The following is a 15,231-nucleotide window of genomic DNA, read 5'->3' as shown; positions in this document are numbered from 1 at the left end:
TCTGAAAGTGGTTGTATAGCAATGATCCACAACCAATTTGAGAGAGCTTGAAGAATTTTGAAAAGAATAATGGGAAAATGTTGCACAATCCAGGTGTATAAAGCTCTTATAGACTTACCCAGAAAGACTCACAGCTGTAATCGGTGCCAAAGGTGCTTCTACAAAGTATTGACTGACGGGTGTGAATACTTATGTAAATTAGATATTTCTGTATTTCATTTAAAAAAATTAGGAACATTTTCTAAAAACATGTTTTCACTTATGGGGTACTGTGTGTAGATGGGTGAGAAAAGAAAATATTTCATCAATTTTGAATTCACGCTGTAACACAACAAATGTCAGAATAAGTCAAGGGGTATAAATACTTTCTGAAGGCACTGTACATGAGGTACCAGTACCAAGTTGATGAGCTGGTGTACAAGGTATATGAGGTAGATATGTACATATAGGTAGGGATAAAGTGACTAGGCAACCGGATAGATAATGAACAGTAACAGCAGCATATGTGATGAGTCAAAAGAGATTAGCGCAAAAAGGGTCAATGCAGATATTCTGGGTAGTTATTGGTCAACTATTCAACTAACTATTTAGCAGTCTTATAGCTGTTCAGTGTCCTGTTTGGTTCCAGACTTGGTGCATCGGTACCACTTACCGTGTGGTAGCAGAGAGTGAGAACAGTCTTTGACCATTTTTAGGGCCTTCCTCTGACACCGCCTGGTATAAAGGTCCTGGATGGCAGGGAGCTCGGCTCCAGTAATGTACTGGGCCGTATGCACTACCCTCTGTAGCGCCTTGCGGTCGGATGCGCAACAGTTGCCATACTAAGCGGTGACGCAGCCAGTCAAGATGCTCTCAATGGTGCAGCTGTAGAACTTTTGGAGGATCTGAGGGCCCATGCTGAATCTTTACAGCCTCCTGAGGGGGAAGAAGCGTCATGCCCTCTTCACGGCTTGTGTTGATGTGTGTGGACCATGATAGTTCCAGACAGATGCTGATGACAGATTGCCCTATGCTACCATATAAATAAATACCTGCTCTGCTAATGAGGTAACATTATAAAAGCTACCATATGAACACCTGCTATGCCTGTGAGACAGGATGTGAATTATATTGTGCTTACTAGATAAATGTAAAAGTGACGAGCAATTCAAATTGAACTATCGTAAACTACATTAGCAAAGGAAAGCGTATTCTAAGGAGGACCTAACTGAAGAAGCTCATCCTAATGACTAAAGTACAGAAAAAAAATGTATGAAATGTATGTATTCACTACTGTAAGTCGCTCTGGATAAGAGCGTCTGCTAAATGACTAAAATGTAAATGTAAAGGGCGAAATAGACCGTTGGAGCAATTAGTAAACAGCTACATTTATCAATGGCACAAAATGAAATCAATGGAATCAAAAGAGGTGATAAACAGAGTAGGCCTGTAGACATACATGCTGCATTGAATAGAAAAGTGGGGTATTTTTGTGAGGAAATAATGCTGTATCATAATGTGCTGCAAATAAGCACGTTGTTCACCTGTATACCTACAGTAGGTCATGGCTGGTCCACACTGAATGTGATGGCAAACCCCCATGCAAGGTCCTTCCAATGTCTGATTGCCATTGAATGTTCCATTAACCACCAGCAGGGGGTGTGTAGGAGCCATATTTGACCAAAAGTAGCCTACTGCTTTTTTTTCTAAATCATTATCATGATCACCACCACCACATACCTCACACCCCACCACAGTGGATTGTTGGCTATTGTTTAATTGACAACTTATAACAAGCCTATGTCAAATCATCCAAACAACATTTTGTCCCAAGTCCTATATGGTTACAGAGTAGGTTATAGAGTAGGCTCACATTCCATGTGAAATTAGATAAAAGTGAACATTACAACTCACTGATTCATCATGATTTGAATTGTGCTCTCTGGTCCAATACTGTAGCAAAGCTTCCTTTCCTTATTGTGTTCCTTCACACCCATGAATCTAAAAGTATTTGGAGGGTGATACCTAGTGGGAGTAAGTGTTGCCTGACACTGTTCTCTCCGTCATGGAGGAATGGAAAGGAAGTCAGTTATGTGTTCTGTGACACAAGCATAGCCTGATAAATACTACATTAATCCCTTACAACATTCACAGAATATGGTCATCGTTTTGCTGACGTGGCATTTGTATAACGCGCTTTGTTTCAACTATGCCTCTTGGTTTCCCAAAAGATCACAGAACATGCATCACCATTGGATCATCTGTTGTCAGGGTCTGGCTGGCTAAGCAAGAGAGGATGGCAGTGTTGTACTTTCAAATCAAACATTTGATAATTCTACTTAGTTAGGCCCACTAGCTCTACCTCTACTGAAGAAAGTGTCATGCACTTGTTCAACATTTTATAGAAATCTAACCATTTCTGTCTTTACATTTTTATTTTTCTAGGCATCAATATTTTTTATTGTGTGAGAGAAAATACAAATCAAATGTACCAATATATATCATTATTGAGGGTGGGAGAAGGAGATGAAGGACTGTGTTCTGTCATGGAACACAACCTCCAGACAGGCAATAGATTGGCAACAGCAGCACTCTCTCGTGGAAGCCTTATGTTTCACATAGTTACTTAATCCTCTTCATACCTATCATTCATAACTAAAGACTTTATTGAAACATGTTTGAATTAATTGCTGAGTTCCCAAGAACAACATGACCTGTTTGGTACATGGTTGTGAACACTGTACTGTGCATATTGTGTAGTGTTGAAAGCAGGACAGTGGGACAAACGTCATGAAGAAAATGTCACCGGAAGTACTGTCGAGGTCCCGCCCCTGACACTAAAGGACAAAGTAACATTCCAAAATAACGGTAATGTTCTTGTGATACACATTGTAAACCGTTTAAGATATTGCAAGATTAAATAAAATTACTTTCAAGCACATTGCTAAGTATAAATGTATGTTCTTGTTTGGGCAAGAAATCCAACGAAGGGGGCGTTATTTTTTATTTAACTAAGAGCGGTGGGATGCTACAATTGGCTCACTACATGACAGAATACATTTTCAGCCTGTTGCGATGAGCTATGGGCCTAGTTTGTGTAAACTATGCAAATCTTTCCCCAAGACTCCTCCACGCCGCGGGTAGGGAGTGAGAGAGCCATAAACGTTAAACCCTGGAGAGAACCGATTCGGAATATATTTTATATTATAATTAGATTAAAACAAGGCAGACAAATAAACAAGGGAGATTCCAGTGAATTATAGTTTCATCTATGATTAAATTGTTAATTATATGTGATCGTGGTACAGTTGTTCGTTTAAGAGCATGTTTCTGTCAGGAAGTTATCAGAAGCCGGTAGTGCAGTAGCTAGCTAACGTTTTCGCCGAGGACGGGCGGACCTCTTTGTCTGACAGGGGAAAGGAACTCGTGCTCTTTTGTTTTGCATTGTCTTTGTTTAGTGAGCTAAAGGGAACTCTGGGACCAGCGTTTCTCTTTATTGACGTTCTTCCACCAAAAAATAAAAAGATGCAAAACGTGAAGAAATACTTCACAGAGGGACTAATCCAGTTTACGATCTTACTCAGTTTGATCGGAGTTCGCGTGGATGTCGACAGCTACTGGAACGGCTACTACTCACCGTTAGAGATTAACGAGGGTCCCAGCTCAGCCTTTATCCAGACACCGTTTCACAGTTTGAGGGACAATTGGGACGGGTACAGCGTGCACCCCAAATGTCCGGAGTTGGACTATTTCTTCGCCAGCCGGCGGCTTCTGGACGAGGTGAGGGCGCTTGGGTCGCCCGCCCGGTTCCCTACGCAGTTGAGCGCGTGGCTCGTGCACCAAGTACCTGACAGATCGGAATTCGGAGAGCCACCGAACAGCACGAGTAGCAGTAATGTTAACGCGGGGCTGTCGTCAGAGAGCACCGGGGAAGAGACCAGCGACTCTGACCTTCTCGCCGAGGACGAGAGCTGTTCTACTGTTAGCGCTAGGTTGAGAGGCCGGCAGGAGGAGTGCCAGACTGCCACCCAACTAAGCACCGAGCCGGGGCCTTATCCCAGCACCGGAGCCTGCGAGATACCCAAACAGGCGAGTACTGCAGCCAGCTAGCTAACTTTCTGGTTTCAAACTTAATCTACTCTAACTAATGTGTCGCCCATGAAGTTATTGTGATGAAATGCGAACTAGGCCTTTAACTACACTAAGTGTAGCTGACAGTGGGAATGACAAGTGTATTGTGATAGCCAGCTAAACAGCTAACGTTAGGCCAATAACGTTACCAGCTAGCTAACTTGCTGTTATGACACCAACTGAGGTTCTATGCACATGGCATGCTGAACTTTTACATTCACTTTCACGTTGAATGTTTTTTTTTTTAAAACTAGATGACCTTTAGATTGGTATCTCCTGACTAAGCACAACGTAATAAATTATCGACAGTCTCCTCTCCAACAGGTCGATAGCGAGCTACCAGCGCAGCCCACCAAACAATTCTGAAAGTACATGCAATTTAAGTGTTCCACCGCAAACAGCCACGAACAAATTTCACAAGTACCAGACACCGCAAGCTACTATCTAATCATCATTGACATTATCACATCCCTGGTTAGCCACTATTGGCTTACATGGCCAAACCTAACACAATATCTGCCAATTCATTTCCAGCATTTGTCTCTGGTGCATGTTTGTCTCACTCCCGTGTGTAGCCAGTTGATGTGATAATCATCTTGTGGGTTGACAGAAATACTTTCCCCAAACCCTTGTCAATTAAATGTTAACGGCAAAGTAGGCTAACCTGGCAGAAGTATATCATTTGTATATATTTATTTTCAAACGTTGACATGAAATGAGCAGCATCAGTACAGAACCATTGCTGGACTGGCACATTCATCACGTGCTAGATGCGCAATTAAAGGGCCAGGGCCCTGTTGCATAAAACAAGTTAATTTCCCCCTTATCTTTACTTAACTTTAACTTCATGACATTTTCCAGAAAGATTTGTTGAAAGACCCAAAGGTTTCAGAAAGCCTCTCAGGCATTACAGCCTGAAAGGCGGCAAATTCAAAACAACAAAATCTCATAATTCAAATTTCTCAAGCATACAACTATTTTACACCATTTTAAAGATACACTTGTCCTTAATCCAACCACATTGTCCGATTTCAAAAAGGCTTTACGGCGAAAGCATAAAGTTAGATTATGTTAGGACAGAGCGTCAACAAGAAACCACACAGCCATTTTCCAAGCAGGAGAGGGGTCACAAAAACCAGAAATATAGCTAAAATTAAGCACTAACCTTTGACGATCTTCATCAGATGACACTCCTAGGACTCAATGTTACACAATACATGTATGTTTTGTTCGATAAAGTTCATATTTATATCCAAAAACCCCATTTTACATTGGCGTGTGATGTTCAGATAATACACTGCTCAAAAAAATAAAGGGAACACTTAAACAACACAATGTAACTCCAAGTCAATCACACTTCTGTGAAATCAAACTGTCCACTTAGGAAGCAACACTGATTGACAATAAATGTCACATGCTGTTGTGCAAATGGAATAGACAACAGGTGGAAAATATAGGCAATTAGCAAGACACCCCCAATAAAGGAGTGGTTCTGCAGGTGGGGACCACAGACCACTTCTCAGTTCCTATGCTTCCTGGCTGATGTTTTGGTCACATTTGAATGCTGGCGGTGCTTTCACTCTAGTGGTAGCATGAGACGGAGTCTACAACCCACACAAGTGGCTCAGGTAGTGCAGCTCATCCAGGATGGCACATCAATGCGAGCTGTGGCAAGAAGGTTTGCTGTGTCTGTCAGCGTACTGTTCAGAGCATGAAGGCGCTACCAGGAGACAGGCCAGTACATCAGGAGATGTGGAGGAGGCCGTAGGAGGGCAACAACCCAGCAGCAGGACCGCTACCTCCGCCTTTGTGCAAGGAGAAGCACTGCCAGAGCCCTGCAAAATGACGTCCAGCAGGCCACAAATGTGCATGTGTCTGCTCAAACGGTCAGAAACAGACTCCATGAGGGTGGTATGAGGGCCCGACGCCCACAGGTGGGGGTTGTGCTTACAGCCCAACACCATGCAGAACGTTTGGCATTTGCCAGAGAACACCAAGATTGGCAAATTCGCCACTGGCGCCCTGTGCTCTTCACAGATGAAAGCATGTTCACACTGAGCACGTGACAGACGTGACAGGTCTGGAGACGCCGTGGAGAACGTTCTGCTGCCTGCAACATCCTCCAGCATGACCGGTTTGGAGGTGGGTCAGTCATGGTGTGGGGTGGCATTTCTTTGGGGGGGCTGCACAGCCCTCTGTGCTCGCCAGAGGTAGCCTGACTGCCATTAGGTACCGAGATGAGATCCTCAGACCCCTTGTGAGACCATATGCTGGTGCGGTTGGCCCTGGGTTCCTCCTAATGCAAGACAATGCTAGACCTCATGTGGCTGGAGTGTGTCAGCAGTTCCTGCAAGAGGAAGGCATTGATGCTATGGCCTGGCCCGCCCGTTCCCCAGACCTGAATCCAATTGAGCACATCTGGGACATCATGTCTCGCTCCATCCACCAACGCCACGTTGCACCACAGACTGTCCAGGAGTTGGCGGATGTTTAGTCCAGGTCTGGGAGGAGATCCCTCAGGAGACCATCCGCCACCTCATCAGAAGCATGCCCAGGCGTTGTAGGGAGGTCATACAGGCACGTGGAGGCCACACACACTACGGAGCCTCATTTTCACTTGTTTTAAGGACATTACATCAAAGTTGGATCAGCCTGTAGTGTGGTTTTCCACTTTAATTTTGAGTGTGACTCCAAATCCAGACCTCCATGGGTTGATAAATTGGATTTCCATTGATTATTTTTATGCGATTTTGTTGTCAGCACATTCAACTATGTAAAGAAAAAAGTATTTAATAACATTATTTCTTTCATTCAGATCTAGGATGTGTTGTTTAAGTGTTCCCTTTATTTTTTTGAGCAGTATATTTTGCCAACAAAACTTCTGGTGAATCAGCACAACAATTTACAAAAATACTCATCATAAACGTTGATATAATATACAACTGTTATTCAAAGAATTATAGATAAACATCTCCTTAATGCAACCGCTGTGACAGATTTCAAAAAAGCTTCACGGGAAAGCACACTTTGCAATAATCTGAGTATTGCGCTCAGAAAAATACATCAGGCAATACAGATACCCGCCATTTGAGTCATCTAAAATCATAAATAGCATTATAAATATTCACTTACCTTTGATCCTCATCAGAAGGCACTTCCAGGAATCCCAGGTCCACAATAAATGTTGTTTTGTTCGATAAAGTCCATAATTTATGTCCAAATACCTCCTTGTTGTTTGCGCGTTCAATAAGCTACTCCAAATGTAGGAAGCACGACGAAAAGTAAAAAAAAAGTTATATTTACGTTCGTAGAAACATGTCAAACGTTGTATAGCATCAATCTTTATGGCCTTTTTAACATAAAACTTCAATAATATTCCAACCGGACGATTCCAATGTCTTGAAAAACATTATGGAACACAGCTACCTCATCACATCAATGCGCACCAATGAACTCATGTCATTTTCTGAGTCACCAACTTCCCGGCCTTCTTGTTCGCTCTCTGTTCACTGCAAAAGCCTGAAACAAGGTTCTAAAGACTGCTGAAATCTAGTGGAAGCCTTAGGAAGTGCAAAATGAGCCCTAAGTCACTGTGTGTTAGATAGGCAATGACTTGAAAAGACTACAAGCATCAGATTTCCCACTTCCTGGTTGGATTTTTCTCCGGTTTTTGCCTGCCATTTGAGTTCTGTTATACCACAGACATCATTCAAACAGTTTTTTAGAAACTTCATTGTCTTGTATCCAAATCTACTAATAATATTCAAATATTTTACTCTGGGCCCGAGTATTAGGCAATTTACTCTGGGCACGCTTTTCATCCGAAATCGAAAATACTGCCACCTATACCCTAAAAAGTTAAATACAGCAGGCCCAAGGCAAGTCTAGTTAACCTGTTGAGGACAGCCATTTCGCTAGCGGAACCCCTAGCCAACAGCCAATGGCATCGCACGGCGCGAAATACAAAACAAACTAAAATACCACAATTAAATTTTCTCAAACAATCAACTATTTTGCACCATTTGAAAGATAAGACTCTCGTTAATCTAACCACATTGTCCGATTTCAAAGGCTTTACAGCGAAAGCAAAACATTAGATTGTTAGGAGAGTACATGGACACAAATAATCACACAGCCATTTTCCAAGCAAGCATATATGTCACATAAACCCGAACCACAGCTAAATGCAGCACTAACCTTTGATCTTCATCAGATGACACTCCTAGGACATTATGTTATACAATACATGCATGTTTTGTTCATATTTATATCAAAAAACAGCTTTTTACATTAGCATGTGATGTTTAGAACTAGCATACCCACCGAAAACTTCCGGTGAATTTAATAAATTACTCATGATAAACATTGACAAAATACATAATTATTTTAAGAATTATAGATACAGAACTCCTTTATGCAATCGCTATGTCCGATTTTAAAATAGCTTTTCGGCGAAAGCACATTTTGCAATATTCTGAGTACATAGCTCGGCCATCACGGCTAGCTATTTTGACATCCGCCAACTTCGGGGTCACCTAAACTCAGAATTACTATTAGAAACATTGGATTACCTTTGCTGTTCTTCATCAGAATGCACTCCCAGGACTTCTACTTCAACAACAAATGTTGTTTTAGTTCCAAATAATCCATAGTTATATCCAAATACCTCCATTTTGTTCGTGCGTTCAGGTCACTATCCGAACGGTAACGCGCGAGCGCATTTCGTGACAAAAAAATTCAAAATATTCCATTACCGTACTTAGAAGCATGTCAAACACTGTTTAAAATAAATTTTTATGCTATTTTTCTCGTAAAATAGCGATAATATTCCAACCGGGCAACGTTGTATTCATTCAAAGAGAGAAAGAAAAACATGGCGAGTTCTCGTGACCGCGCATCTCCAGTCTCACTGTCCCCAGGCTGACCACTTACAAACTCTGCTCCTATACTTTGCCCAGAGACAGCAGACAACCCATTCCACTTTCTGTCGGCTTTAGAGAGCCAATGGAAGCCTTAGAAAGTGTCACGTTACAACACAGATGCTGTAATGTCGATAGAGATGCAACAGAAGGACAACAAATTGTCAGACAGGGCACTTCCTGTATGGAATCTTCTCAGGATTTGGCCTGCCATATGAGTTCTGTTATACTCACAGACACCATTCAAACAGTTTTTGAAACTTTAGAGTGTTTTCTATCCAAATCTACTAATTATATGCATATTCTAGTTTCTGGGCAGGAGTAGTAACCAGATTAAATCGGGTACGTTTTTTATCCGGCCGTGAAAATACTGCCCCCTATCCCAAAGAAGTTAACCTCTCTGGGCTAGGCGGGACGAATTCGGCCCATCTACGTAACAGCCAGTTGAATCCTGTGGCGCGATTTTCAAAACCTTTGAAATGCTATTACTTCAATTTCTCAAACATATGACTATTTTACAGCTATTTAAAGACAAGACTCTCGTTAATCTAACCACACTGTCCGATTTCAAAAAGGCTTTACAACGAAAGCAAAACATTAGATTATGTCAGCAGAGTACCCAGCCAGAAATAATCAGACACCCATTTTTCAAGCTAGCATATAATGTCACAAAAACCCAGAAGACAGCTCAATGCAGCACTAACCTTTGATGATCTTCATCAGATGACACACCTAGGACATTATGTTATACAATACATGCATGTTTTGTTCAATCAAGTTCATATTTATATCAAAAACCAGCTTTTTACATTAGCATGTGACGTTCAGAACTAGCATACCCCGCAAACTTCCGGCGAATTTACTAACAATTTACTAAATTACTCACGATAAACGTTCACAAAAAGCATAACAATTATTTTAAGAATTATAGATGCATTACTCCTCTATGCACTCTATGTCCGATTTTAAAATAGCTTTTCGGTGAAAGCACATTTTGCAATATTTTAAGTACATAGCCCAGCCATCATGGGCTAGCTATTTAGACACCCGGCAAGTTTAGCCTTCACCAAAATCAGATTTACTATAAGAAAAATGGTCTTACCTTTCCTGTTCTTCGTCAGAATGCACTCCCAGGACTTCTACTTCAATAACAAATGTAGGTTTGGTCCAAAATAATCCATAGTTATGTTCCAACAGCGACGTTTTGTTCGTGCGTTCTAGACACTATCCCAATGGTAAATAACGGTCGTGCGCACGGCGCATTTCGTGACAAAAGATTTCTAAATATTTCATTACCGTACTTCGAAGCATGTCAACCGCTGTTTAAAATCAATTTTTATGCCATTTTTCTCGTAAAAAAGCGATAATATTCCGACCGGGAATCTGCAATTAGGTAAACAGCCGAAGGAAAATATATCACTGGGTCGAATCGGGCACGCGCCTAATTCCATTGTCCTCTGATGGGCCACTTGGCAAAGGCGATTATGTGTTTCAGCCTGAGGCTGCCTCGTCATCGTTCAGGTTTTTCCCGGGCTCTGAGAGCCTATTGGAGCCGTAGGAAATGTCACGTTACAGCTAAGATCCTGACTCTTCAATAAACAGAAGCAAGAACAACAACACCTTGTCAGACAGGCCACTTCCTGCATGAAACCTTCTCAGGTTTTTGCCTGCCAAATGAGTTCTGTTATACACACAGACACCATTCAAACAGTTTTAGAAACTTTAGGGTGTTTTCTATCCATATGTAATAAGTATATGCATATTCTAGTTACTGGGTAGGAGTGGTAACCAGATTAAATCGGGTACGTTTTTTATCCGGCCGTGTAAATACTGCCCCCTATCCCCAACAGGTTAAAGACGATTTGGATGACATCAATTTACTTCGATTTTTTTTGGTCTGGGAGTTTAATTTAATACTAACCTTGTTTCAGTTTTTCTGTTCAGAAGATCACATACTAACACTTTCCAAAGAAGGTGCAGGGAATTCTACATTCTTACAACAATGACAGTTGGATTTAGGCTACAAAACTTTGTTTCTTATAGTTGAAGTTCCACTTTCACAATTTACATGTCCAGACAGAGCTAGTCAGAAGAGGACTGGGATTAAGTTCAATTTTAGTCATCCCCTTTGCCTCTGGCATTAACGTATATGCAAACACTACTCTTGCTGTTTTCTCATCCACCCCTGTGGTAAAACATGACGGACCCTGTTATGTAAGTTGTGGGTTTTGAATGACTTATTCTCTCCACCCATAGGGTTACACTCTTTGGGCCTTGGGTGTGTTTTTGTAGGGACAAAGGCCCACACTCACTGTGGTGAAAAACACTGCTGTGGCTTGGGAGTGTCCAATGTCAAAGACCGGGTTATCTTATCCCCCACGACTTCACTTGCAGCTGTTAGATTTGTGTTGTGTAACCTAGGGCTGTGGCGGTCATGACATTTTGTCTGCTGGTTATTGTCATGCAAAAGCGTGCCGGTCTCACGGTAATTGACCGTTAATTAACATAAGCACGTTTAGCATTTCCAGGCATCCATGCATACAAGCTACTGATGCCCGCCTTCGAAACATTTACATTTAAAAAGTATAGTAAATCAATTTAATATACTGTACATCACAATAAATCCATAATTTATTTGAGTCAAGTCCTAAGAACAGAATGAGTTGGCCTGGCTATGCTCCATGCTGTAGGCTGGTTCATTTAGAAGACAAGATATGCATAAGTCCCGTGCTATTATTTTATGATTTTATAGTATGAAGAATATAATTTAACCTTTGAATATAATTGACTAAAATAGAAAGGATATTTTTCCCTTTCCGGAGCAAGAGTGTGCCTAGTAAATTGGCCATGTTGAGTGTAAAAGTGATCATTTGAAACAGGTCCTATATGCTAGGTTTAGAGTTGTTTGGCAACTTTAATTGTGAATGATACAAACCTTAATGTTTTAGAAATGAAAAACGTATCTGGGCTGCATGATGTGATCATCTATGAACGTTTGAACATCTTGGCCATGCTCTGTTATAATCTCCACCCGGCACAGCCAGAAGAGGACTGTCCACCCCTCATAGCCTGGTTCCTCTCTAGGTTTCTTCCTAGGTACTGGTCTTTCTAGGGAGTTTTTCCTAGCCACCGTGCTTATACACCTGCATTGCTTGCTGTTTGGGGTTTTAGGCTGGGTTTCTGTACAGCACTTTGAGATATCAGCTGATGTAAGAAGGGCTTTATAAATACATATGATTTGACAATAGCCTATTGATTTGAAAGAGTCGCAGAAAAAGCTTGTGCACTGTTCCTTCCATTTACATTCCATTTACATTTTAGTCATTTAGCAGACGCTCTTATCCAGAGCGACTTACAGTAGTGAATGCATACATTTCATTCATTTCATTTCATGCATTTTTTAAATATATATTATTTTTTGTACTGGCCCCCCATGGGAATCGAACCCACAACCCTGGCGTTGCAAACACCATGCTCTACCAACTGAGCCACAGGGAAGACTTCCCTCAGGCTGCACAGCTGTTTTCTCATCAAGTGACCATATTTTCACACATCAGACTATTCAAAATGTAATCTTGTCTTTACTAATATGTCAAATTTGTTTTAATTTAAATGGACCATTATCCAATGGGCAGGAATAGCGAATAGAGGCAGCATGCTTTCCTGCCAGTCCATTTTTCAATGATGCCTGGTAGACTACTTCGTTTTTACAGCGGAGCTGTACTTAATATGAGCAGCTGAGAAATAAGCATAAGAACACTTACAGTTGAAGTCTGAAGTTTACATACACCTTAGCCAAATGCATTTAAACTCAGTTTTTCACAATTCCTGGCATTTAATCTTAGTAAAAATGTCCTATCTTAGGTCAGTTAGGACCACCACTTTATTTGAAGAATGTGAAATGTCAGAATAATAGTAGAGAGTGATTTATTTCAGCTTTTATTTCTTTCATCACATTCCCAGTGGGTCAGATGTTTATATACACTCAATTAGTATTTGGTAGCATTGCCTTTAAATTGTTTAACTTGGGTCAAACGTTTCGGGTAGCCTTCCACAAGCTTCCCACAATAAGTTGGGTGAATTTTGGACCATTCCTCCTGACAGAGCTGGAGTAACTGAGTCAGGTTTGTAGGCCTCCTTGCTCGCACACGCTTTTTCAGTTCTGCCAACACATTTTCTATAGGATTGAGGTCAGGGCTCTGTGATGGCCACTCCAATACCTTGACTTTGTTGTCCTTATGCCATTTTGCCACAACATTGGAAGTATGCTTGGGGTCATTGTCCATTTGGAAGACCCATTTGCAACCAATCTTTGACTTCCTGACTGATGTCTTGAGATGTAGCTTCAATATATCCACATAATTTTCCTCCCTCATGATGCCATCTATTTTATGAAGTGCACCAGTCCCTCGTGTAGCAAAGCACCCACACAACATGATGCTGCCACCCTCGTGCTTCACGGTTGGGATGGTGTTCTTCGGCTTGCAAGCCTACCCCTTTTTCCTCCAAGCATAGCGATGGTCATTATGGCCAAACAATTCTATTTTTGTTTCATCAGGCCAGAGGACATTTCTCCAAAAAGTACGATCTCTGTCCCCAAGTGCAGTAGCAAACCGTAGTCTGGCTTTTTTTAATGGCGGTTTTGGAGCAGTGGCTTCTTCCTTGCTGAGCGGCCTTTCAGGTTATGTCGATATAGGACTCGTTTTACTGTGGATATAGATACGTTTGTACCTGTTTCCTCCAGCATCTTCACAATGTCCTTTGCTGTTGTTCTGGGATTGATTTGCACTTTTCGCAGAATAGTACGTTCATCTCTAGGAGACAAAACGAGTCTCCTTCCTGAGCGGTATGATGGCTGCCTGTCCTTTGCTGCTGTTCTGGGATTGATTTGCACTTTTCGCACCTAAGCGGTATGACGGCTGCGTGGTCCCATGGTGCTTATACTTGCGTACTATTGTTTGTACAGATTAACGTGGTACCTTCAGGCATTTGGAAATTGATCCCAAGGATGAACCAGACATGTGGAGGTCTACAAATGTTTTTTTTCTGAGGTCTTGGCTGATTTCTTTTGATTTTCCCATGATGTCAAGCAAAGAGGCACTGAGTTTGAAGGTAGGCCTTGAAATACATCCGCAGGTACACCTCCAATTGACTCAAATGATATCAATTAGCCTATCAGAAGCTTCTAAAGCCATGACATTTTCTGGAATTTTCCAAGCTGTTTAAAGGCACAGTCAACTTAGTGTATGTAAACTTCTGACCCACTGGAATTGTTATATAGTGAAATAATCTGTCTGTTAACAATTGATTTAACAAGCGCATTCGCGAAAAAAGAGCCTTTCTTAAAATCAATACACAAGCATATATTTTTGAACCTCCATATTTAGTTAATATTGCCTGCTAACATTAATTTATTTTAACTAGGGAAATTGTGTCACTTCTCTTGCGTTCTGTGCAACAGAGTCAGGGTATATGCAGCAGTTTGGGCTGCCTGGCTCATTACGAACTGTGTGAAGACTATTTCTTCCTAACAAAGACAGCCAACTTCGCCAAATGGGGGATGATTTAACAAAAGCGCATTTGCGAAAAAAGCACAATCGTTGCACAAATGTACCTAACCATAAACATCAATGCCTTTCTTAAAATCAATACACAGAAGTATATCTTTTTTTAAACCTGCATATTTAGTTAAAAGAAATTCATGTTAGCAGGCAATATTAAACTAGGGAAATTGTGTCACTTCTCTTGCGTTCATTGCACGCAGAGTCAGGGTATATGCAACAGATTGGGCCGGCTGGCTCGTTGCTTACTAATTTGCCTGAATTTTACGTAATTATGACATAACATTGAAGGTTGTGCAATGTAACAGGAATATTTAGACTTATGGGTGCCACCCGTTAGATAAAATACGGGGCGGTTCCGTATTTCACTGAAAGAATAACCGTTTTATTTTCGAAATGATAGTTTCCAGATTTGACCATATTAATGACCTAAGGCTCGTATTTCTGTGTGTTATGTTATAATTAAGTCTATGATTTGATATTTGATAGAGCAGTCTGACTGAGCGGTGGTAGGCAGCAGCAGGCTCGTAAGCATTCATTCAAACAGCGCTTTTGTGCGTTTGCCAGCAGCTCTTCGCAATGCTTCGAGCACAGCTCTGTTTATGACTTCAAGCCTATCAACTCCCGAGATTAGGCTGGTG

General features: G+C 41.3%; 1 protein-coding gene across 1 annotated transcript in view; it reads left to right on the top strand.

Annotated features, from left to right (window-relative positions):
- The first annotated feature begins 3,106 nt into the window (after positions 1–3,106).
- The window catches only part of LOC106570514 (endoplasmic reticulum membrane sensor NFE2L1), a 44,562-nt gene continuing 32,437 nt past the window's right edge, over positions 3,107–15,231 (top strand). Inside the window, exon 1 of the mRNA XM_014142932.3 lies at positions 3,107–4,068. Coding sequence (XP_013998407.1) covers positions 3,505–4,068 — 564 coding nt within the window. The 5' untranslated portion in view covers positions 3,107–3,504. The remainder of the gene's footprint in view (positions 4,069–15,231) is intronic.

Source organism: Salmo salar, chromosome 14, assembly GCF_965601325.2.
Source record: "Salmo salar chromosome 14, fSalSal1, whole genome shotgun sequence".
Classification (NCBI taxonomy): Eukaryota; Metazoa; Chordata; class Actinopteri; order Salmoniformes; family Salmonidae; genus Salmo; species Salmo salar.
The sequence above is the reverse complement of the archived record's forward strand: the minus strand, read 5'-3'. Positions and strand labels throughout refer to the sequence as shown.